The 22,566-nt window shown below is 56.1% G+C and overlaps 1 protein-coding gene across 24 annotated transcripts in view; it reads left to right on the forward strand.

Moving 5' to 3' along the window:
* Positions 1 to 22,566, forward strand: part of NFASC (neurofascin) — a 179,283-nt gene that overhangs the window by 150,371 nt on the left and 6,346 nt on the right. For 16 of the 24 annotated variants that reach the window (XR_012375769.1, XM_073884408.1, XM_073884410.1 and 13 more), the window contains 6 exons: positions 827 to 841; positions 6,214 to 6,414; positions 9,287 to 9,403; positions 10,654 to 10,806; positions 17,485 to 17,616; positions 19,672 to 19,741. Coding sequence is in view for 23 of the 24 variants with exons in the window: in XM_073884408.1 (XP_073740509.1) it covers positions 827 to 841; positions 6,214 to 6,414; positions 9,287 to 9,403; positions 10,654 to 10,806; positions 17,485 to 17,616; positions 19,672 to 19,741 (688 nt within the window). In the remaining variant the exon portion in view is untranslated. The remainder of the gene's footprint in view (positions 1 to 826; positions 842 to 6,213; positions 6,415 to 9,286; positions 9,404 to 10,653; positions 10,807 to 17,484; positions 17,617 to 19,671; positions 19,742 to 22,566) is intronic. The other 8 variants (XM_073884419.1, XM_073884421.1, XM_073884422.1 and 5 more) reach the window with 3 other exon arrangements.

Below are 22,566 nucleotides of genomic sequence, written 5' to 3' on the forward strand. Positions count from 1 at the left end.
AAGTACCCCATTGTCCAGCCCTAGTGACCACCACAGGGTACGTTCTGGGGCCCCAGGGGACAAGAAGACAAAGGGAGACTTTCTTTGCCATTTAGGGGTTTGCACTAAATTCAGGGATTCTTTTTAGGGCTCCCAATCCACAGTTGGGTTTCTTATTTCATAAAGTACAGCTGGTGGGAAAAAACTGGGCAGCAGACCCTCCAGGCAGGGACCTCAAGGCCTGCCATCTGTGACAGCTCCCGGGCCTTCCAAGGCCGAGATGGTGTGGGAGAGGGTTCACGAAATATGCTCACCCCTCCTCCATCCACCCCAACGCTACTCACCATCTTCCCCCAAAGATACAGGAACCATCCTTTTGACTGGACTTGGCGTCCTCCTATGCCACCTACACCTTATGCCCTCAATTCTTGGCACCCTGAAAGGTCACCCGGCCTGCTCATAAAGATCAGCCCGGCTATGGAAGGACACACTCTTGGGGAAAGACCTGGAAACAAAAGCACTCTAGGTAGACCGTCCCTACGGCCACCCCTTAGATGATAGTCTTTGAGTGGAGGTAGAATCAGAGTATATTAGAAAGGTCTCCAAGATTCGGGTGGAAAATTTTCTGTAGGAACATACCAGACCCCCCATGGAGCTGACCACAAACCCTGGACACCAGTCAGCATCCTCAGGGCAGTAGCCAGTACCTGGCCACACTGTCTGGGTCAGGTTTGAGCCAGACGCTTCTCTGCTTGCTTGTCCTGTGGTTTCACCTGTGCTCTGTTTTGTCTTCCCTCTCTCATCCTTTCTCCCTCTCTCTGGCCATCTTGGGCGCTGTGTTCTGAAGCTACTCCAACTGCAGGTACCGTACCAGCAGCAGAGGTAATGGGCATGGCATGGGACAATGCAGGTGGAGCCCAGCCCAGCCAGGGTGGAGAAGGAGGGAGAAGCTCGGGATGAAAGCATGCTCCAGACTTAACCTTTCAGGGGTTGGGAAGCCAGACTGTCAAGAGGGATGTATGAGGAGGACGGGACCAGAGGAGCTCAAACCCTCCCCCTCTTCCCTTCACATACCCTTGGCCCCCCTCGGATGGCTTAGGAGGGGCCCCCACACACACATGGGCTTCAGACCTAGCCTCTGCACCTGCAGCTTTCTTGGAAGCCGAGTGATTCCTTCCCCGGACTGACCTGGGCCCTTGCCTAGTTTTGACATCTCGGAGCGCAGGGAAAGGATCTGCAGCCCTTGGGTGGCCGGCCGTGCCCCTTGAAGGAATGCTGTACCATGAGTGGAGGGAGCTGGCTCCTGTCTTCTGGTCAGGCTGCCATCCCCTGAAAGGGTGACCTATGGGGGAGCACACTGTGCAACGCTGTGCATGCTGACCACGCTTGCTGCATGGGGGCCCAGCACCAGCGCTGCCATCTACCATGGGTTCTGGTCAGTGACCATGAGTGAGCTTGTCCTTGGATAGGGCCAGGTGCTCCAGGACCTGGAGTCTTAGTGGGCACCATGGGCTGATTGTTCCCTCGCCCCTTAGAAACCTAGCTCCTCAGAGTCTTCAGCATGAAGAACAGCCTCCACTCTCGGGGTCTGGGAGGTAAATGCATAGCAGCAGTGAGGGGTGGGCGGGCAGGTCCCGGCTTAGGAAATGGCCTGCTCATCACAGTCCTCTCAAGCCCTCATGTTGTGGGTTCGAGGACACCAAAGGGTGTGTCACCGCAGAAGGCCTATCCTCAAGCTGGAGGCGCTAGGCAGGGAACCCCAGGGTTCCTTCCCCTGTCCTCCACTGATGCTGAGGGCAAGGCTCACCCTGGCAGAGCAAAGGCTAGGGGGCAGGGGACCACTAGAAGCTCTGGGCAGCGGGGAGGACTGAGAAGCAGGTGAGGAACCGGAGGGGTGGCTTGTGAAGATGACGGCCTGATCTGGTTTCCTCCCGCCCCCATTTTAGGTTGATTCTATTTCTGTTGCACACCCTGCTTCCTTCAGTTTGTGTTTGTGCTGCCAGATCTGTGGGTGGTGCGCAGTCATCATCCTTCCGTGTCCCCACCCCTCCAGCTCCCCATCCCCCCTCCACATCATCACCAGGCTGGTGGGTCCCAGTGCCTCCCCACAGGGCCCGAGCACCTCCGCCGGGGTATGAGGTAGAGAGATGTCCTGAGCCTGGGGACTGTGGAGAAAGCCATCCTTGTACTCCAGGGGCTGCCCTGGCTTTCCGATGCAACTTGGCACATGGGTCTCTTTGGAACTATTCTAGCAGGTGCTCAGGGTAGCCTAAGCAGGCTTAGTGAACATAGAAGGTGGAGACACAGGACACCAAGAGAATCCTCTGGAAGCTCATTGGTCAAGCAGCTCCCAGCCTGCCTCCCCCTTTCTGGCACCCTGGGACCCAAGGCAGGTGGGTCGGGTAGCAGGGAGTCCGCCTTGCTCAGCGAGCATCTGAGCCAGCCTGGGCTGCCCCTCTCATGAGTGGCACCTGCGAGGGAGAGGTGATCATTCCAAACCCCCCACCTTCTGCCACCCATTTAGAAAAGATCCAAGCCCATCATGGCATGCACCATGTGTGCACGGTCGCTGACCCTCGATCAAATGTGCTTCCTGGGCGCCAGCTTCCCTGTGACATGGCGGTAGAGGCACCGTGCACATCTTTGTAGATGAGATGTGCTCATGGCTTCGGCTGTTCTCAGCTGTGAATCCTCAAGAACCTTCTGCACAATCTGCAGGTGCCAAGCAATGGAGCCCAGGTTCGACACTTCTGACGTGGGTCTGTTGTCCAGCCCACTGCTCCCTTCCCTCTCCTCTTCCCCGAGCCTGGGAGTTTTTTCCCCACACTACTCTGTTCATATTTTACCCGCTGAAAATAATCCCTCTCGCACACCCGTGTCTGTAGCCTCTCAGGATGGCTGCCCATCTGGCCTGGCCATCTGTGGTTTGGCCAGGGTAGTCCATGCGCCATGTGGCCATTTTTGGACTGAACCTTCCACCTTGGAATGTCTGGAAACTGCTGGCCTCCTCTGTGACTCAGATTGGCAAATGTTTGCTGGGCAGCTCCGTGGCAGGTACTGGGGTCAGGAAGATGAATAAGACAAGTCCTCTCTCCTCAATTTTCTCCATCTCTTCTGTGGTGTTCCCTGAGACTCTGGTGGCAAACCCTCAGGCACGGCTGGGGTGCCTTCCAGTGTGCATGAGGTAACCCATTAGGCTGACATGGCCATTGGGTAGGGGTGCTGTGCTTCCAGCTCCAGGCCCACCGTGCCCACCCCCCCCCCACCCCCCGCTTCCTCTCAGTTGCCAGGCAGGTGCTCTCCATCGATCATTGACCAGGGTGGTTCTCCAGCCCATAATTCCTGCTTTAATTGGAGATGACATCCGAGCTCAGCGACGTGCCTGTCCAGCCTGTGAGCCTCTCTGTCTCTAAGCCCTTTGTCCCCTTCTGTCCTCTACCCAAACCCCACCCCAGGGGATGAAATCCTCTGGGTCCCCTGTGACCTGAGCACCGGACAGTTTCCCCATGGAAACCTGCCTTCCCCTCTCGCCTATGTGAGCCTCCAACAACTCACTCCCCTGACTCAGAGCCTTTCCGTCTCGCCTCTGCCCTCCCTGTCTCCCCGTCTCCCTATCTCCCTGTCTCTCTTGTCCTGTCCAGCCATGGGACAATAGACACAGCTAATGAGTGGGTCAGAGAGAGCATTGTTTTTCCATCTGTGACCTCAGCCAGCTGAGGCTGCCACCTCCACAGTGACTCCAATGGGAGGACACTAGGGAAGCCACTCCTTGCCTCCTGTTTCCCTCTTACTGATACCCCTAAACTTTTGGAGCTTTGAGATAGGGCTGGAATGTGGCCGCTGAGCTGAAGGAAAAGCGGTTAGGTGGCCGTCATCAGAAATGCTTCCTTCTTGGCACGTTTGGCAGAAGGGACCGTTGGCGGGGGACGGGCAAGACTGAGAAGCAGCCTCGAAGTCATTTCCCATTATTGTCTCTGACCAGCAGGGCCCAGGAAAAAAGTCACCCTAACCTAGCTTCTCTTAGCATCTCTGTTCCCAGGGCTGCTCACTGGAATGCACAGGGAAGCGTGTGTGAGCCTAGCTGTGGGCCTGTGGGAGTGTAGTGTGTGTGTCTCCGCTTTACGAGAACCAAGGGGCATGTGAGAGTGTGTATAGCTTTGGGGGGAAATGCCACTGATTCTGGGGGCCCAGGAAATGTAACACCACTGCCCAGGTGTGCACGGGATGGTTTTAACTCCAAAAGAGTCCCCCCCCCCGCAAAGCTTTTTGATGATGCCTTTTAAATAGTCATAGAAAAGGAGGGCCCTGTGAACATTGTACTTGCCAGAAATGATTAGAAAATACACCATTGATAAGGAGCCAAGTCAGAGCAGGTCCTGCCCACAGGGGCAAGGTAGCCTCTCCAAAGTCCTTCCTGCAGCACAGAGCAGCATGGGAAAAGCCCATGTGTGTCCGTGGCCACGGGAGCTGCAGGGAGTCAGGCCTGGGAGAGAGCTGACCTTTGCCCTGTGGGTCTCTCTGGCTTTTCTGTGTGTTTGTCTGTCTGTCTTGGTGAGTGGGATAGGTGGATTCCCTCCTGTGGAGCTTTTATAGCACTGGGCATTCCAGGCCTGGGGCCGCCTTGCACTAATACATCCTTGAACAGTGACTTTGACAGGGAGAGTTGTCCCCACCCCACACCTTCCTGATGTCTGCATTGCCTGGGGTATAGGGACTAGAGTGCAGTCTGCTTTCACCCTGCCCAGGAATGTTTGGAATGCGTGGGACGTAGCTAGCTACCCAATGTGACTTCTGTGGTCAGCACCCTCAGTGTCCAGTACCGCCTCTGATCTTGCGAATAGGGAAGTGGCTGGGATCCCAGAACACTCCCTCCTTCTCTGTGGGGACTTATAATATTGGAGACCCAGGGGAATGAAAGCGCCTTTGTTGGTCAGGCTCTTATTGAAAAGGCCTCGGGTCTCTTCATTCACCCCCCACCCCTGAGAAAGCTCTCTGTCTCCCTCCCTGCCCTGGCCCACTTCTGGGCAGTTGGGGATCTTATCTTCCTAAACTTCTGAAGCTTTGAGATAGGGCTGGGATGTAGCTATTCCTCGGGGGTTTACAGGTATCTTCTTATGTCTTAACGTCCCTGCCTTCTGCCTCTCTCAGATTTGCCCCCATCTTCGTCATCCTCTCGGCTTTCGGTAATTTTGGAACTAGAGAGTAGTAGGGCCGCCCTCAGTTAGCTTCCACGACCCTTCTGTAGAAGGAAAGCGGGCCTGTGGGGACAGTGTCACACGGATAGACTTAGCCCCGCAGGGCTGACTGACACCCCGGGTAGCTTTGGGTAGGAGACGAGAGTGTGAGAAAGGGCACAGATTTGAACCAATCTCCCCGAAGACTTACGCAACAAAGAGGCCCACAAATGTGTGTCACTTGTGTCCTGGGATTTCTCCAGCTACCGAGAACAGAGTACGCTGCGACTCCATTAGTGCCCATCCCACGGCTTAATGTGAAGGGAAAGGACTTGGGGCTCCCTGGAGCCCAGATGTCCTCGGAAGAGAGGAGTTAGGGTGGAGCGGGGTAATTGCAGGAAGGAGCATCACTGGGCAGGGAAGAAGGGAGGAGAGGCAGGGCCACGGACAAGAGCTGAGAGCCTGGGGACAGGCAGACAGTGAGACAGGAGACACAGACCCCGCTGGGAGGCTGACCCACAGAGTAGGGACTCTTCTCGCTCTGTCGTTGGGTTTGGGGGTGTTAGAACTCAAGCAGCTGTGAACAAGAGTACTTTTGGCTTGAATGGCTGGGAATGGGAGTCTTCCCAGTGCTCCTGCAGGACACGGCCACCACCTGCCCCCTCCAAGGCGGGAGCTCCAGGGCTGGACCCAAGCGCTGCTAACTGGCCTGTGTCTGGGTGGTGCTGGCCGGGGACCCCATGCCGTCTCTGGGGCCTGAGCGATTCAGGGTGGGTCCTAACCCATCCTCACCCTCACTCTGGGCGGGGTGCATGCTGGGTGCTTCGAGCCACACAGACCATGAGAAGAAAATGAAACACAGGGCTTCATTCTCTTCCTGGCCCATGGCTGTGTTCTCTCACTGTGACCCGTCCGACCCTGTCCGTCACGCTGTGGGAGGCTTCTGGTCCCCGAGCCCCATCGCCTCCCCGGGGCTGCCTGCCTTGCACGCGGGGCCGCGAGTCCCGGCTGGGGGACGCCCGGACCGACCGGACGTGGCTGTTTTACATTTCCCTCCCAGCTCCTCCCACGTGGCCCCCGACCACGGTGGGTGCCACGGGCGCCCCCGCTGCCACCACCGAAGCCACAACAGTCCCCACCATCCCAAGTGTCGCACCTACCACCGTGGCCACCACCACCGTCGCCACGACCACAACCACTGCCGCCGCCACCACGGAGAGGCCTCCCACCACCACCTCCGGGACTAAGATGCCCGAATCCGGTACTGCCCACTGTCCCCGCACCCCGTCCCTCCGCCGGAGGCCCCCCGCGTACGAGGGCGGGCCTGGGGTGCGGTTGGCCGACACCTTCGGTTGTTTCTACCTGGAGAGCGCACAGGGATTCCCAGTCCGGGAGCCTGGGGGCGTGGAGCACCCCCTAGGCGCTCTCCACCTTGGGTGGCCCTCCATGGCTCCACAGCCGCGTTCTAGCCTCAGATCCTTGATGACAGAGGCCCACCCTCCTCAGGCAGGACCCCTGGGTCCCGGATGGGAGGGCTGCCTCCACACTCCCTCGGTCTACGGGCTTTTTGGTGGGAGCAAAGAAATAACACCTAACTCAGGCAACTAAGAGGCAAGAGGAGTGTGAGTATCATCTTTAATTCAGTTACATGGAGTTACATGAGCCCTAAGGGGACAAGGGATACATAACTGACACCATGTTCTTCAGGCCTTGAAAACACCGATTTGCTTTAAAGATACAATATCTAGAATTTAAACAATATGGGCTTTAGGAAGGGGTTGGCTGAGGAGAAGCCTGGCAGGTTATTAGAAGCTACCACCAAAGATGGGTGTTCTTTGGGGCCACAGGGAGGCACTTTACCTTATAACAGGGCTCTGTGTCCGCATGGATGCTGTGAGGTCACAGAGGAGATGCACAAAGGAGGAAGAAGGGACTGGATCTTGCTCCCCAGCAGAGTTACTTGCCCTCTGGAGAGGTCGGCCTTGCTACCACATAGGACTAACCCCATGGACTCTCATGTGCAACTTCTAACTGCCCAAGACACTGCAGAGGACCTGCCCGTGCCCCTGAACTTATCCTTAGAGCCTGGGGACACCCCTCAAACGTCCTCACTTCCCTTAATGCAGCAGAGTGGCTCTGTCATCCATGATTTTTTTAAATGATCGTTCATCTTTATCATGTCTTATGCCTTAGGACCACATTTCTTAAGTTTACTTTTTTTGGGGTGAAATGGGACTTTTTATTTGTCCTTAAGTTGTTTCTTTCAAATTTCAAGGGATACCCCCTAATTCTCCCATTCCAGGACTCGGCAGAACAATCCATACTTCCTCTCACGCTTTCTGTTCTTTATAGCAATTGATAGCCCTCCTTCCTGGTCTTTCTCTTTGAACATTTTCTTTAGCGGTCGGTATCTAGGTCTCTCTACATGGCACTGCCTTCCCCCAGCTCCCACCTCTAAGTCTTTTGCTTCCCCATCACTTCACCTTTTCTAGCAGTGCCCCAATCTCCACTACCTTTGAGACCATCAGATTTGGGTCAGTATTGTATTGGTGGCCAAACTGTTTAAACCCAAATTCTCTGGCTATTTCCAGGCCCCAGAGCTGAGGAGAAAGAAGCTCAAGTTCCCAAATCATGAGTTCTCCTAGTTCATTCCCACTCACAAGAACTTGAGATTCCAAGGGGCTGGGATTTGGGGTGGCTAAAAGCCACCAGTACAATGGAGACCCCAGGCAGATGAGCAAAGAAGCCTGTGTTCTGCGCTTCCCACAGGGAATGCCCCATGGCACCATCAGTGGAGTCTCTTCCTTGGCCCCTCACCTAACAAGAATCATATTCACCTGGGGCAACCAGCAGCTGACAAGGTTGTAGTAGAGAAGGCACTTCTTTGAAGTGAAGACCAAGAGATCTTTTATCACTTCCCAGCCCTGCAGACTCAGTCACGTGTCAAATAGATAATGAATAAATGCATCACCAACGTACTCTATTCATTTATTTTTGACAAGTGAGTTGGTGACAGTGCCCCCTTGCATGCTAATAAAATATACAGGAGCCACACTTGTAAAGTCTTTGAAATACAAGGCTTCACGCTAGTACTCCACTATTAAATCTTTGCTGGGAAATGGGGTAATCAGACTGCTGGGACTCGTGAAAAATGATTACGCTTGAAGATTAGTGCCACTCTCCTGTCCACAGGCTATGGTTTCAGATGGTGCCGTGGCTTTGATAAAGTAGCTCCCAGCTCGTAGGCACTAGATAATTAATGTCTTCCGTATTGCGTGGAGATCAAGCCTCAAAGACAATTTAGTGCTGAGAAGCCAAAAGAACTGGACTCTCCTGGTGTCTGAACCTTCGAGGGTGAAGGGCCAAGAATGAGTTTCCTTCTTTGGGTCCCACGTAGCCAGGAGAGGGACAAGAGGGGTTCATACCTCTCCTCTCTACTTGGGACCCTGGGGTTGTAGACCCCAAGTCTCCTCAGAGAGTCCAAGGCCCTGTTCCACATAATCCAAGATCTTGCTGACCAAGAAGGACCACAGGGACTCCAGAGTCACCCGTCTGGGTTACTGTTCTCCTCCAGTCTCAGGAGCCCTGTAAAGCTTTCCGACTTTTGGCCCTGCCCTTCCTACGCATCACGACTCTCGAGGGCCTTTGGAAGATCCCTCTCTCCTTCCTGTCGAATGTCTGTGGTTGAAGGGAACGAGGCTGGCACATCTCTCGCCCTCGGTCCGTACGCTGGCCGACGGAGCTTTCTCCGGGTCCCTTCCACCGCCCCATTCCAATCCATGACAAGGGATCTAAAAAGGGAAAGAGCCCACGTTCGAGCCTCCAGTGGCATAGGTCAAAACCCACTCTTTCATTCCTGCCCCTACCTGTGTGGACACACAGACCATCTCCAACTCTCCCTCACGCACAGGTCCTCCTGACTGCACCCACCCGTCCCTGGATGGCGACCTCTGGCCTGGCCACCAAGGCTGCAGCTTGGAGCTCTGTCGGGCCCCGTGCACAGCCTCTTCTGAGTCCTCCCTTTCCGAGCTGCGCACGTGTGTATATGTGTGTGCATGTGTGTGTGCACATGTGTGTGTCTCCAGAGCTGCCTCCGCCCTCACCACTAACCCCTCTTCTAACCTGCCCACCAGCCCCCGACAGGCAGTCCATATGGAACGTCACGGTGCTCCCCAACAGTAAATGGGCCAACATCACCTGGAAGCACAATTTCGGGCCCGGAACTGACTTTGTGGTTGAGTACACCGACAGTAAGCATTGCTGAGCGGTGGGGGGGGGCGGTGGCAGCAGCTGCGGCGGGTGGTGTAGATGCCATTAGAGAGATGCTGCGAACTCCCCCAGGCTCCGAGGGGCCTGTTAGTCCGGCTTAATTATGACTCGATGAAATCGATGCGCACTCCGGCGGCAGTGGGGTGGGAAGAGCAGCTAAAAGAGAAGGAAGAGGGCTTCTGAAGCCATTAGTGGAGGTCTAGGGTTGCATGTGCTGGGGAGGACCTGGGTAATGGGGCCTGGCGTCCGCTTCCCGTCCAGGATGAGGGTTCTGAATAGCAACCCCCCCCCCTGCCATGAGCCAAACCTCACTTCTGCCTGGATTTCCTTAACTCACAATCCCTGTTTCTGGTGTGTCCACTAGACGGGCTAGGCCAGTTCAGACTTCTGGGTATAGCTGTGCTTTCCTCACGGAGGAATGCCAGTGGCCTCCTATCCAAGGCACTGACCGGGGCCACTTTGTCGCAGAGAGCGGGTGGCTGGAGCTGAGCTGTTCCTCTTTATTAGATCTTAGGATCAAGGGTACATATTTATCAGACTGTAGAGTGTGGTCAAGATATCTGCCTTCTTTGAGGGAAGGGCCCTGCCCCTGAAGACTCAGACCCACTATGGTGTTATCCTTAGCAATGAACGAAACCAGCTCACCCAGCCAGGAGATCCACCTGGGCGAGCTACCCGAAGATCTGTAAGGAAAGAGCAAAGCCGACTGTCAGTCCTCTGTGGTTGGAGGGGTTCACATCCATAGAATCGGCACCCCGATTTTGCAGCTTCCTACGGCCACCATGCACCCTGCACCCCAGATGCCAGGGCACTGGCTTCTCCTGATGTGTGAATCCTCCACACAGTGAGAAAGGAGAGGTGAAACCGGGGTGAGAGCCAAGAAGTAGAGTCCTGCCTCACCTCCCTTCACCATGAGGGATGCTGAGTGGCTCTCGGACCCTCACCGGGAAGGCTCCCACCCAGGAAGTAGGTCACAGTGTTTAGTGTTTGAGACTGTAGTGAGGAACGAAAGCTTGAGGAGAGAGAAAGAGCGCCCTTGGCGGGAAGGCTGCTGTGCGGGAGAGTCAGCACCGCATGGAAGCCTGGTGAGCTGTCCAGTGACCTCCTGGTCTGCGCAGCAGCCTGGCCCTCCCCCCATGCTTCTGCCCTTGACCGGTGACCAGGAACCTAAGCACTGCCTCTCCAGCTCCTCGTGCCTGGCCCTAGGCTGACTGAGGTTTCTGTTCCCCAGGCAACCATACGAAAAAAACTGTCCCTGTTAAGGCCCAGGCCCAGCCTGTACAGCTGACAGACCTCTATCCCGGGATGACATACACGTTGCGCGTTTATTCCCGGGACAACGAGGGCATCAGCAGTACCGTCATCACCTTTATGACCAGTACAGGTGAGAGAGGGTCTGGCCTGCCCCCCCACCCCGGCAAGCATGGGGCATTTCATTCCATTCTCAGCTTCCTGCTTGTCTCTCCTTCTTGGAAAGAAGACTCATCCCACCCATTCCCCACCTTGCATGGCGTGTCTCGGCTCTTATTATACATCAGTCCACAGCTCCCAGGAAGCCAAGAGGAGCCAGAGTGCATGCACAGTGGCGAGGAAGCGCCCTTCCGACCCCGAGGCGTGCATGGGGAGTCCGAGGGAAATAGGATTGTAGGCTGAGGACGGAGGAGGCGCCTGGCCCTTCTCGCTGTGCTTAGAACAAAAGGGCTTGGCATAGGTGCAAACTTGGGCCCTGTGTGTGGGTCTGGGGGCTGGAGGAGCGCAGGGCAGCCTGCCCCGTGTGCACAGGACCTTGCTTCCTCACGTGGCATTAAGAGATAGGGCCATCCAAGGGTCTCGACCCAGAAATCTTCCCAGGATCAGCATGTATATCCCTGCCTTGCCACTGTCATCTGTTAAAAAAAATTCCAAAGTGTGTGACACGAGTTGTTGGGGGCTTTATTTTGGCTTAATTTTTATCCCAAGTTTGCCATGGCTTCAAAGTAGTTGATCTTCGTCGAGTTGGGGGAGAGGAGGAAGCTCTCCAGTAGGAGCAGAGTTCTGGCTCGAAAGGGACTTCGGCTGTTGCTAGAGAAGCAACCTCAGTGTGCCAAAGGAAGGCCAGTAGGGGCTCCGGAAACGGGAGAAGGTCAGGGTGGGCAGGCAGCTTGGAGACTTGAGGGCACCCGCTCATGTGTTCATGTGTATCTTCACAGTCGGCCAGGCAGGTGGCCACGCTAAGCCCTGGGGCCAAGGGCGAGTGTTGGGGAAACAGCCAGAGAGAGAAAAGGACCAGTCCCTGCCCCCAGGATGTCCTAATCAGATGCAGGGTAGTAGACGCACGCATAGAGAAAAAAAACCACACAGTGATTTATATGGCATTCTGAATGTTGGCTGAAATAATTCATCACTCTTCCTGAGCCTGGCCAGGCTCATCCTGGTAGCCTGCATCTTAAGAGTCACTACCCATCTGTATAAATGTCTCACTCCACCCCTTCTGGCCTGGTCCCTCCTGGTCTGGACGTCCTGTCCTCCGCCCCGTGCCTCCACCTGTACTGCCCATGTCCAGGCTGTCGAGACGCAGGGAGTCTGAGAGTCCAGCTGCCTGCTTGAGGCCAGCCCAGCCAACTCAGGCAAGACATCTGAGCAAGTGGCCTGGCCAGCTTGGGAGCCAGGCAAGGGAACCGGACAGTTGACGAGCAGAGCAGGTGGCTGGACTCTGTCTGACCCAGTCAGGATCCCAAGCTGTTGCTTATCGGTGCGTGCGTTTGATTTTGCTTCGTTATCAACCTGAGTCCAGCACAGAGGCAGGAAGCACAGATAAGATCCCAGGCTAGAGCCCCCTCCTAGGGAATGCTACAAAAGCCAGGGCAGCCTGCTTCCAGAGTTTGACTTCTCCCAGCGCTAAGTCCTGGGGCTGTGAGTGAGGGGTGCGGAGAAAGAGCCAGAGAGGAAAGGACCAGGCCCTGCCCTCGGGGACATCCCAATCTGCTTCCCCATATAAAACATGCGGTACAGGGGGGAAAAAAAAAAAGAAAAGAAAAATAAGACGATTGATAATACACTTCTGAACATTGACTCAGTGTCCTTTTCTCTTTTCCTGTGGTTGTTCTGGAGACACTCTTCCTGATAGATTGCTTTCAGAGTGAGCGAGTTTTCCCCGCTTCCTCTCCGTGCGAGCTGGGTGAGCAGGTTTGCAACCCCAGCCCTGAGTACGTATTACTTACTGACATCGCTGGCTGGCTAGAGATTACTATGTGCAAACCACAGAAGAAAGGGAAATATTTTCACTTTCTGAAGTTTGTGTGTTTCTGGATTCTTTGAAAATGCACGCTGTGTATCCTGTGGGTGGACTCCCAAGCCAAATTCACACGATCCCCTAGGCCCCAGCGTCTCATCAAAGCAAGAGTTCATGAGCATCTCTGGGTCCAACCACGGGTCATTTAGGTGACCACAGGCCATCACTTGAGTCCACAGACTCAAACATGCGGCAGTGGTTCACGGGGGATATGGAAGAAAACCACTAGGAATGCTAACCAGCTCCCTGACCCTCGGCGGGAAGATCCCACATGGAAAGTTAATCACCTCTTTGAAGCTTTTGAAGGCAAAGAGACCCAAGGGGCCACAAACACATAACTCTGGACTCCGGGGGGCTCGCCAGCTCTTCTGTCCTGGGGTGGGCGGGGTGGGGCCAGGCGGCAGCAGGCAGGTGCTGACGGTGGGCCAGCAGGACCGACTGCAAACTGCCTCAGGCCTCAGGAAAGCGGGAGGAGGGACATTAGGGGACCTCCCTGTAGTCAGCCTCTTTCGGTTGTGTTTGGAAGAATCCCACCATGGGGCACAGTGGTGTTGCAGAGGCGTCAGATGGTGCTTCAGTAAGATCAGCTAAGCCCAGATGCATCTGAAGGAAGTCCATCCCTGTTCTGCGTGTTCATCTACCCCTATTTCTGAATGTAATTCTCCGCGGACTCTGAGTGATTGGCCTTTGAGTCGTGAGAACTGCCTGCCTTGCACACGAATAGCCCATGTCTGAGCAGTGTTGCAGGCTGAGGTGTGTGGGAGGCACACAAAATATGGCCTCTGGTCTAGAGTCAGAGGCATTTTGGGCCTGAGGTTGCCAGGCCTTGTGGGCCGGAGGAGCAGGTGCTGTTCTGCTCCCCATTCCAGTGGAAGGTCGCGAGTGTAAATGCACCCCGGTCTTTGAACGTTGTCCTTACTGTCTCCATTAGGAATCTTGAAACACGTTGAGCAGATCGATTAAGAATGATGTTGGCAGCCAAATGTAATGCGCTGAAGCCTCACTACAAGGCCTTCCGCCTCTCAGAGTCCACTCTGTCGGGTCACGTTGTGAGTGAGCTTTTGGTTCTCGAGAAACTAAGTCATTTTGATGGAGTCTGGTTGAGCTCACCTCACCCCAGATCCCACCTGGTTTGGGTTGGGGTTTTGGTTTTTATTGACGTATCATTGACATAGAACCTTGTATTAGTTTCAGGTGCACAACATGACGATTTGATATATGTATATATTGCAAAGTCATGGCCACAAGAAGTTTAGTTAACAGCCAGCACCACGCGTATTTACAAAACCCATTTGGATTTGAACAGCCTTCTGGGTCCAGAACATTCTTTGACCTTTTTGGTAAGGACTGAAGGTAACATCTGAGCTTCAGGTGCTGTCAGGAATGGAGAGCTACATTCGCTTTCCGGATTGCCCGTATGGCCTCTCTCCCTGCGATTGTGACTTCCTGTCCCAAGAGAAAAGGAGTCTCGGGGAGATGGCTTGTCAGGACATATCAGAACAAGCATCAGGAAGATGGTAGTGGAGCAAACCAACTGTTCTGCAGAAGGTGGGAACCACCATCCAATCTCAAGGTGGCACATGGTCAAGCCAATCTCCCTGTGACCCCGGCAAGTATCCCAAATTAACCATATTAAATTAGGATTAAACTGGTCTTTAATAAGCAGTCACTGCCTGCTTGCTATGTGACCAGCATCGTGCTAAGCACTAGGGGGCCCAAAGACTCCCCTGTTCTCAAGCCTTTAATAGTATCATTAAAAATCCAGACCCAGGAAACGGAGCGATTGAATGTTACATTTCGCGGAGTAAACAGGTAAAATCGGACTTCTGAGATTGGTGTGAGCTGGAGGAGTGGGAGATTCAGGAAGGAGGGGTGGAGTGTGGAGGTGGAGAGCAAGAAGGGCAGCAGGGCAGGCTCTCTTGGGCACGGGGGTAGGGGGGGAGCTGCAGGGAGGGGACGCGCAGAGCGCCTGGAAGGCCAGGCCTGACGGGAGGTGTCCTGAGAGCATAATGCCATGAGGTGCCATTGTATCCTTGGGACCTGATAGGCCCAGGGTAAGGAGGGGACCCCTCTAGCCTAGAGCAATGGGGCAAATATGAAGGACACTGGAAGGAGAAAGGATAAGCCTTAGGGATGGCAGGAATGGGGAAGCCACTGGCGGGAGTGGGGAGCATCGAGGGGCGGGAAGACATGGCGTTGAATTTCAAGCAGACGGACCATCCAAGGAGATGTTGGGATGTTAGCTGGGAACGCTGGGCTTACAGCTGCGGACCTGGCTGGAGGGACAATGCGAGATGAGTAGAGGGATCGCCGGTTGGAAAGTCAGGCCTGGAGGACAGGGGAAGGTAGGAGCCAAGGAGGTAGAGGCAGGTTTGGGAAAGACCCACTCCATGGTGGTAGTTGTTGAGTAGAGAGAGGCTTGAGGTTGGCCTGACGGGATTGGGGGAAGGAGTTGATGGGACCCAGAGACCACGGAAGATGAAGGAGTTCACCTAGAAAAGGACAGTGCCTCATCTAGAGCTGAAAAGTCGTGGGCTCCTGCAGGGTTTCTGTTTTAAGATCCAGGAAGCTTCAATGTGGTTAACAGCAGGAGGGAGGGGAAAGCAAAGAGGAAGACGCTGGGGGGTCGGAGATCCTTCTAGGACTGAGCCCCACCCCCACCCCCCAGAAGGGGCGAGCTGCTGCCACTGCTCTGGAGGCAGGGACAGCTGCAGCGGCTGTGAGGTTTCGGTGGTCACACTGATGTCGCCGGCACGGGGACAGGATGGCGTGGAGTGGCACGAGAGGGAGCACCAGTTTGGGGGTCAGGCAGCAGCGAGTGGAGGGACTGCCCGGCAGCAGCAGAGGTCCAGTTGAGGCGCACGTAGCTTACCAGCTCTGTGACCTTGAGCAAATCACATAAACTCTCTGTGCCTCAGTCGTCTCATCAGTAAAATGGGGATGATAAAGCCTTGCGGCTTCCGGCTGAGAACGAGTGCTAGGAGAAAGGGGAATGAGAGCCCTCAGAGGGTGGCTGGTTGGGGGAGAAGGCTTTGGCTTTAGCTGAGAAGGTCTGGGCGGCCAGTTGACCGAGGCGGCCATCTGAAGGCAGAGCTGCACATGGAAGGGCCTGAGGTAGGGATGTGAGCGGCCAGTGTGGCTGGCGGAGAGAGGGTAGGCGACAGGCCCAGAGAAGTGTCCGGGGCCAGCTCAGGTGGAGCCCGCCGGGACAGGTTAGGAAGGCAGGCGTTTCCCTGGTAGCAGTGGGCAGCGTTGGAGGGTTGGGGCGAGGAAGTAATTTGCTCGTACGTGGGGTTCTGGGAGGATCTCTGTGACACTGTCCAGGGAATGGCCTGCAGGAGCAGGAGTGGTGGCGTGGGATTCCCCCCACAACATCCATAGATCGGGTGAGCACAACCAGGGCAGAGAGCATGAAAGCCTTTGCTCATCCGTCTTCCCCATTTGTCCAGACCCTTCCTGGTGCCGTGCCCTTGCCTAGGCACAGAGAAGGCTATAGAGACAGTTTCTCTGTCCAAGAAGAACAAAGGGTAAGATTGCACCCAGACACCTGCCCCACAGAAGGGCATGGGATAAAGACCGTGGGGCACGAGGGCTCTGGGTCACCCCTCTGTTCCTTGTGCTCTCCTCCCCCGCCGCCAGGAGGAGGCCCCGTGCTTGGCTTGGGCTCTGTGGGCTCTCTGGGACCCTGCTGTCGACCGGCGCTCTGAGACACCCCTCGGCGCACTCGGAGGGCTCCGGGGTTACTTTGGGTCTGCTCAGGGTTGCTTGGATCCTGCCTCTCCTCCCAAGTCTTGGTTCCCAATGCAGGCTGGGTTTCAAGAGGGGGTGCTTGTGTTCTCTAGTCCATAGAAAGAAGAGTGAGGGGGTCCTGCCCACTCCACACCCCTTCCCAAACCCTAATGCCAACCGTTGGGTCATCCAGGACACCGTCAGATGGCAGCTGAGCCCTGGTCCTCTAGGCCCACTCACATGCCCCTTGACTTGTGAAGGGGTCTGCTCCGGTTGAGACATGTCTTCACACGCTCCCTGAGGGGCTAGGGAGAGACTCACGGTCACGGGGGTGGGGGGGTCTCCATGCGTGAAAGTGGTCGGAAGTGGCATGGGGTGCACTGAAGGCCTGGCCCCAGCCCATCTGGGGGTACCCGTGCAGGGACTGTCTCTGCTGTAAGGGAGACGGTTGGGGGAATGTGAGAAAGCACAGGGCATTCTGGAACAACACCCTGCCCGGGACCCACAGCCAGGAGACCTGGTTGGCTTCGGGCCCATATTGGTGGGAAAGGTCGCTGTTCGGAGCCAGTGCAGGCCTGTGAAGGTGTTCTTAGAACAGGTTTTTGCAGTGTAACCACGGCCCCCGTTCCCTGATGGGTAGCAGAGTCCCATTTCCTCACCCCAGGCTCGCTGATGGGGAATTGTACCTCCAGGGCCAACCCCTGGCCTTCCCTCCATCCCCACCGGGCTGTGACCAGCCGTCTGGTTTGCAAGAGTGCCATGCCCCATCCTTAGGAAACTTCCCCTTCCTAAAGGACCTGTTCAGCCTTCTGCTGCTTATTCTGCTCCCTATACCCCTTTCCTGTGCCTCTTTTCTGACCTCTGGACCTTGGCTCTTTAATTATTTTCTCTTTGTCCCTGTAGCGGGGTGGTTCAGGCCAGAGGACTGCTAGGTAGTAGCGTAAGGCTCAAAGAGGAACATCGACATGAAATAGCCATTCTCCCCCCCACGTCTCCCTCCTCACCTCCGCCCATGGGAAATCACTTGTGTGTTTGCTTCTGGCCCTCCCCCCGCCCCCCCAGCTTACACCAACAACCAGGCAGACATCGCCACCCAGGGCTGGTTCATTGGGCTCATGTGTGCCATCGCCCTCCTGGTGCTGATCCTGCTCATCGTCTGTTTCATCAAGAGGAGTCGAGGTGGCAAGTACCCAGGTAGGATATATGGGAGGAATGGGCTTGGGAGAATGGGGCCGGCAAGCTTTCCTGGGAGCCACCAGGACCCTGACCAGATCCAGGGGGCTCAGTTCTCCCAGCGAGCCTAACCCTTGCCAAGCTTGGACATAGAGTCCTCTCAGCTGGTCCGTGCATCTTAAAGCTGCCAGAAAGCACTTGAGTTAATTAAGTTTATCCGAGGTGGGTGGATGGAACGGTCCAGGCAGCTCCAAAGAGGGGATGGAAGGAACCCTGGCTCCTATTAAGAATGACCTTCCCTCCCCTTGACTCACCAGCCGTCTGCTCAGTAAATTGGCTTTTTTCAGCCTGAATCTCATTAGGATCCTGTGTCCTAAGGAAGAAAGGCATTTTCTCTAACCACGAGAGAGAACAGAGAGGGGAGGGTCTGGATGGAAGAAGCACGCCCATGAGAGAGGCTGTCGGTGACTGGGCTGTAATGACCGATTCCCCAGCAGAGGGTCAGGAGCTCCTGCTTGAAGAGCAGGCAGAGGTTGAGGGATGGCTTGCATTGGTACAGACCCCATCGGGAAAGAGCTTTGGACTTCCCTAGCGTCCCAAAGAGCCGTTGCTCTTCTGGGGGCCTCAAGATCCACCAGCCCAGACAGACCAAGGTCAAGGACAAGGACCTCTGGCATTCTTGCTTCTGGAAATATTGATTGTTTTTTCAAACAGGGGCAACAAAGCCATCTGTCTGGGACGGGGTGAGTAGAATGACAGGGGACAGGGCAATGGATGACCCAGGGAGCGAAAATCCCGCTGGGCTGCAGAAAGAAATTGCTCCCTGCCCCCCAAAGCCCCATGGCCAAGCACAGGCCGTGCTCCCCAAATGCCGCCGCTCTCTGCCTCTAAACAAGACCTCCTCCAGGGTCCCCCTAAAACTCAACTCAGAGAGAAGATTCTCTTTTATTTCCTCTCCCCACCTCCCCACCGCCGCATACCCTCAGACCCTAGGATTCTAAAGAGTTCTGTCTCTGCTTTAAGTGAGGGAGATGTCTGTGAGGGAGGGCAGGAAGTTATAATTCTTTATTGGCTAATGACGTTTTCTTTCACTTTGTTGTGCTGTGTTGGGATTGTTTTTCTCCTGTAAATTAGAAAGCCAGAGTCAGGGAGAAGAACAACCTTACTGAGCTCACCCCCCAACTCATCAGATAAGCTTGGAGGCTTCCTTTGCCCATTTAGACAGTGTCCTTTTCCAGAAAGTTCTTCTCACAGCTTACCTCCTTCCCTCCAGCTGCAAGGTAAGGCCCTAGTCCCCTGGAAAGATGAGCAAACCATGAGGCCTGGGCTCTAGCCTTCATGCTAAACTTGAGTCAGTCACTAATAAGTTCTGGGATATGTTCTTCACCTCTGAAGGGCTCGGTTTCCCTTTCCTAAAATGGGGGAGATTATCTTGCCCTGTACCTCAGGAAGGATACATAGTCCCTCGCATAAGTGTCCCCGTGTGCCGGGCCCTGCTGGGCGGGAAGGACACGAGAAGGAAGGATGATCTCTCCCCCAAGACACTGCAGTTGGCGCCGCGGGAAGATCAGAGCCCAGGAGACGGGCCTGGGCTGGGTGTGTGCAAACCACAGAGCAGGTGTGGGAGAAGGGGGTCCCACACACTAGGGAGGCCACAGACACAGGAGCATTTTCCAGCCCGAAAGTGCGTAGGGAGCGCCCCCTCTGCCCAGGGCACTCTGCTAGGGGCTTTTACAACCGTGCACAAATGATTACCCTGCAGAGCAGCATAGGAGAGGTGCCAAAGAGAGGATCACATCTATTCGGTGTTTGGGGGCAACCCCGTGGAGAGGTGGCGGGGGGGCCTGGTGGGAGGAGGCTTCAGTTGTCAACGGAGATGTGTGGAAACGCCGGGGTTGAGGAGGAGGCGGGGGCGTCAACTTGACAGCTGGTTAAATGCCGGAAGCAAGAATGGGGGAGGCATCGACGGTGCCTCGTTGAAAGGGAGAGAGTCACTAGCTACAGTCGGGGTCCGGGGAGGGGGGGGGCAGGGGCATAATCCCCATGTCTGTGTCTCTGCTTCTCTTACCGGCCAAGTGCGAGAAAAGAAGGATGTTCCCCTGGGCCCCGAGGACCCCAAGGAAGAAGACGGCTCCTTTGACTACAGGTGGGTGACCTGTCTGGCTCCTGGCCCCCCCCCCCACCCATCCCGGCTGTCCCCTCCGCCTCTCCAACAGCCCCTGCTTGTGCTGAGCGGGCTGGATGAGGCTGCCTCCCCGCAGGGAGGACACGGCCCTGCGCACTCACACGGACTTGAGGGACACTGTTCCATGCATTCACCCGCACAGCTCCAATTTACTGAGCTCCTTCGATGTGTGTTTCCATCTCTTTCCTCTGAAAGCAGATGCTGGGGACACCGTGGCCATGAAATGAGCTGTTGGCTTCCTCTCTGCCCACCCCCCACCCTAACCCTGAAGACAGGGACCCGGGGAAACTGTATTGTCTTGAAACCTCAACTTAGTGAGGGATGAGGGGCAGGGGTGGGGGGGTTCTAGATCTTTTCCTCGTGAACTTGAATGATATCTCTGGGCCCTAGCCCAAAGCATGTCTTGGAGAAGCACCTGGTCGGGGCCTGTCCCAAATCAGAGGACTGAGGCCCAGACAGGGACGTGACCTGCCCAGGAATCCCACCCATACTTGCCGCCCAGCAAGCTGGTGGCAGAGCTGGAGAAGCCAGGGCCTGACTCCCAGCAGGGTCACATCACGACCCATCCCTCTCAGATCTGGACGGGCCTTTGTGGCTGGTGTGAGAGAGACAGATTACAAAGTTGTAATCTCCATTTTGATGGCAAGTGTATCCTGCGTTAAGGAATGATGTGGGGGGGGGGGTCACGGAGGCCTCATTCCCAAATTAAGGCAGGCGGGAGGAAATGCTCTGATCAGAACCCTACTCCCCCACCCCCACTCTGTTACTCTCTGGGGCGAGATCACCCCGTCTTCCCCTGATCTCTCCTTATCCTACCCTCGGCCTCCACCACTCCGCTCATCAGCAGCCTGGCAGGCAGACGCTGCCCAGAGCCACTGCCCAGCCAGGAGCCTATCTGGAGACTTATGTACCAAATCCGTCTGCCCAGTCCCGACATCTCCAAAAGCCTCCTAAAAGGGCAAGCAGGAGAGGCCCCTCCCCTGACTGTCCTCAGCAGCCCTGGCAGGGCCCATCTTCCCCAGGGGCTGAGCCCTATTTCCTTCCTGGCTACCGGTTCCAAAGAACATGGGGCTTTCCCTTCCCCAGGCCCTCAGTGCAACCCCACCTCCTGTGCTGTGAGAAGTTGCTCCCTCAGGCACCTCTCCTCCCCCAGACACCGAAGCTGTTGGGCAAAAATATCTGCCTTCTCCCCACCCACTCCCCTGTCCCACCCACACTGAGGCTGGATATACACACACAGGTGCATGCATGGGCCCACACACCACGGACGCACACGCACATGCGCGCACACCCACCTCGGTTTCAGCTTGGCAGCGAAGCACCTCCCTGTGGGTCTCTCTGCTTCTCTCTCCCTCATCTGCCCACCTGCGTCTCCAGGGTCTCTCGGAAGATGGGCTGACAGGTGACTAGACCAGGGACCCCCTAGTCCTTCTGGTTCCTTTCAAGCTTCCCTTGGAAGAGGTCCGTTCTTTCCAGATCTAGATCCTCTTTCTCTGTAAGAACCTGACACACTAGAGACGCTCCCTCTGTCCAAGCTGGGCCATTCCTGTCCAGCGGCTGCATTTGGCTTAGGTACCTGGAATCCCCTAGAATCACACACACAATCCTCATGCTTCTGGGAGGGAGTGTGTGTAAAAAAGACCCGTGAGTAGGACCAGGACCAGCAAGAAGCTGCTAGTTTTTCAAAATGTGAGCCCCACTCTCCGTACAGACTCAGTCCAGCCCGGCAGACCCACCGCCTCCCTGTAGCCCTGCCATCGGAGAACAGGCCGAGGTAATGGAGCAAAAGAGGGAGGCCTGATAGCTTTGCATATGGACTGACGCCCCCTCGGGCTCGGGCTCCAGGTCTCCCCTGCTAGCTGTCTCTGCCCAGCACCAGTGTTAGAAGCCACCATGCATTGCCCCCTCTAATAGCAACTCAGCCGGCTGTTTCCAGCGCCCCCATCACACACACACACACCCAGGAAGGACTAATTGTGGCCTGGGGGCCGGGGAGGGGACATTATGTGTCTGCTGCACACCTGGCACCGTGGGGGCCCCGCTGGCTGGGACCCAGACTCCCACTGCCACCTGGCTGCCTCCTGCCTGGGGGCCATCTCCTCTCTGAAATGGGGCCAGGAGCACCTGGCCCCCCCCTCGGAGCCCAAGGGCAGGACCTGGGGGCCTCCAAGGAGGCTGGGCAGGGTCGCCAGAGCCTTGCTGAGCTTTGTCTCCGGGTGCTGGCCCCGCACTCTTGTCTGTGCCCCTCCGCTCGTGCCTCTTTCACTCGAGGCCCCAGCAACCGCATCTGCCCGTTGGTAAACCAGAGAGCAGGCGGAAACCACACCACGGTGAGAAGGGGAGAGGTCTGTTGCCCTGTGGCCCAGACCCGTTGCTTTTTGTTAAGGGCAGAACCTCTCGAGACAGGGCCACCCAGATCACAGAGGGTCAAAGCGAGTTCAGCCCCTCTTGATGGAGAGATTAAGGCCCAGGGAGAAGAAAGGCTTTCCCAAGACCCCAGAACCACACAGTGACGCACGCGGCTCTAGCCCCCCAGCTCCTCGGCCCACCCCATCCTGCTTCGTCTTACAGCAGCTGGCTCTCCTCACTGTGGGGTGGCTGTCTCTGCCTCGTGACGGGGACCCCAGCCCGGCAGTCTGGAAGAGGGGGCTTCCACCACCTTGCCACCTCGCCTGGGCGGAGACACCGGTCCTCTCCGGGCCTTGGGTTCCCTTCTGTAACCCAGCCGGACGGGGGAGGCCTGGGGGGTGGGGGCGCTGACTGGTGACCTCCGAGGCCCTCCCCTC

Source organism: Callorhinus ursinus, unplaced genomic scaffold (genome assembly GCF_003265705.2).
Source record: "Callorhinus ursinus isolate GAN/ISIS: 27379988/994484 unplaced genomic scaffold, GSC_fseal_2.0 scaffold57, whole genome shotgun sequence".
NCBI classification, from domain to species: domain Eukaryota; kingdom Metazoa; phylum Chordata; class Mammalia; order Carnivora; family Otariidae; genus Callorhinus; species Callorhinus ursinus.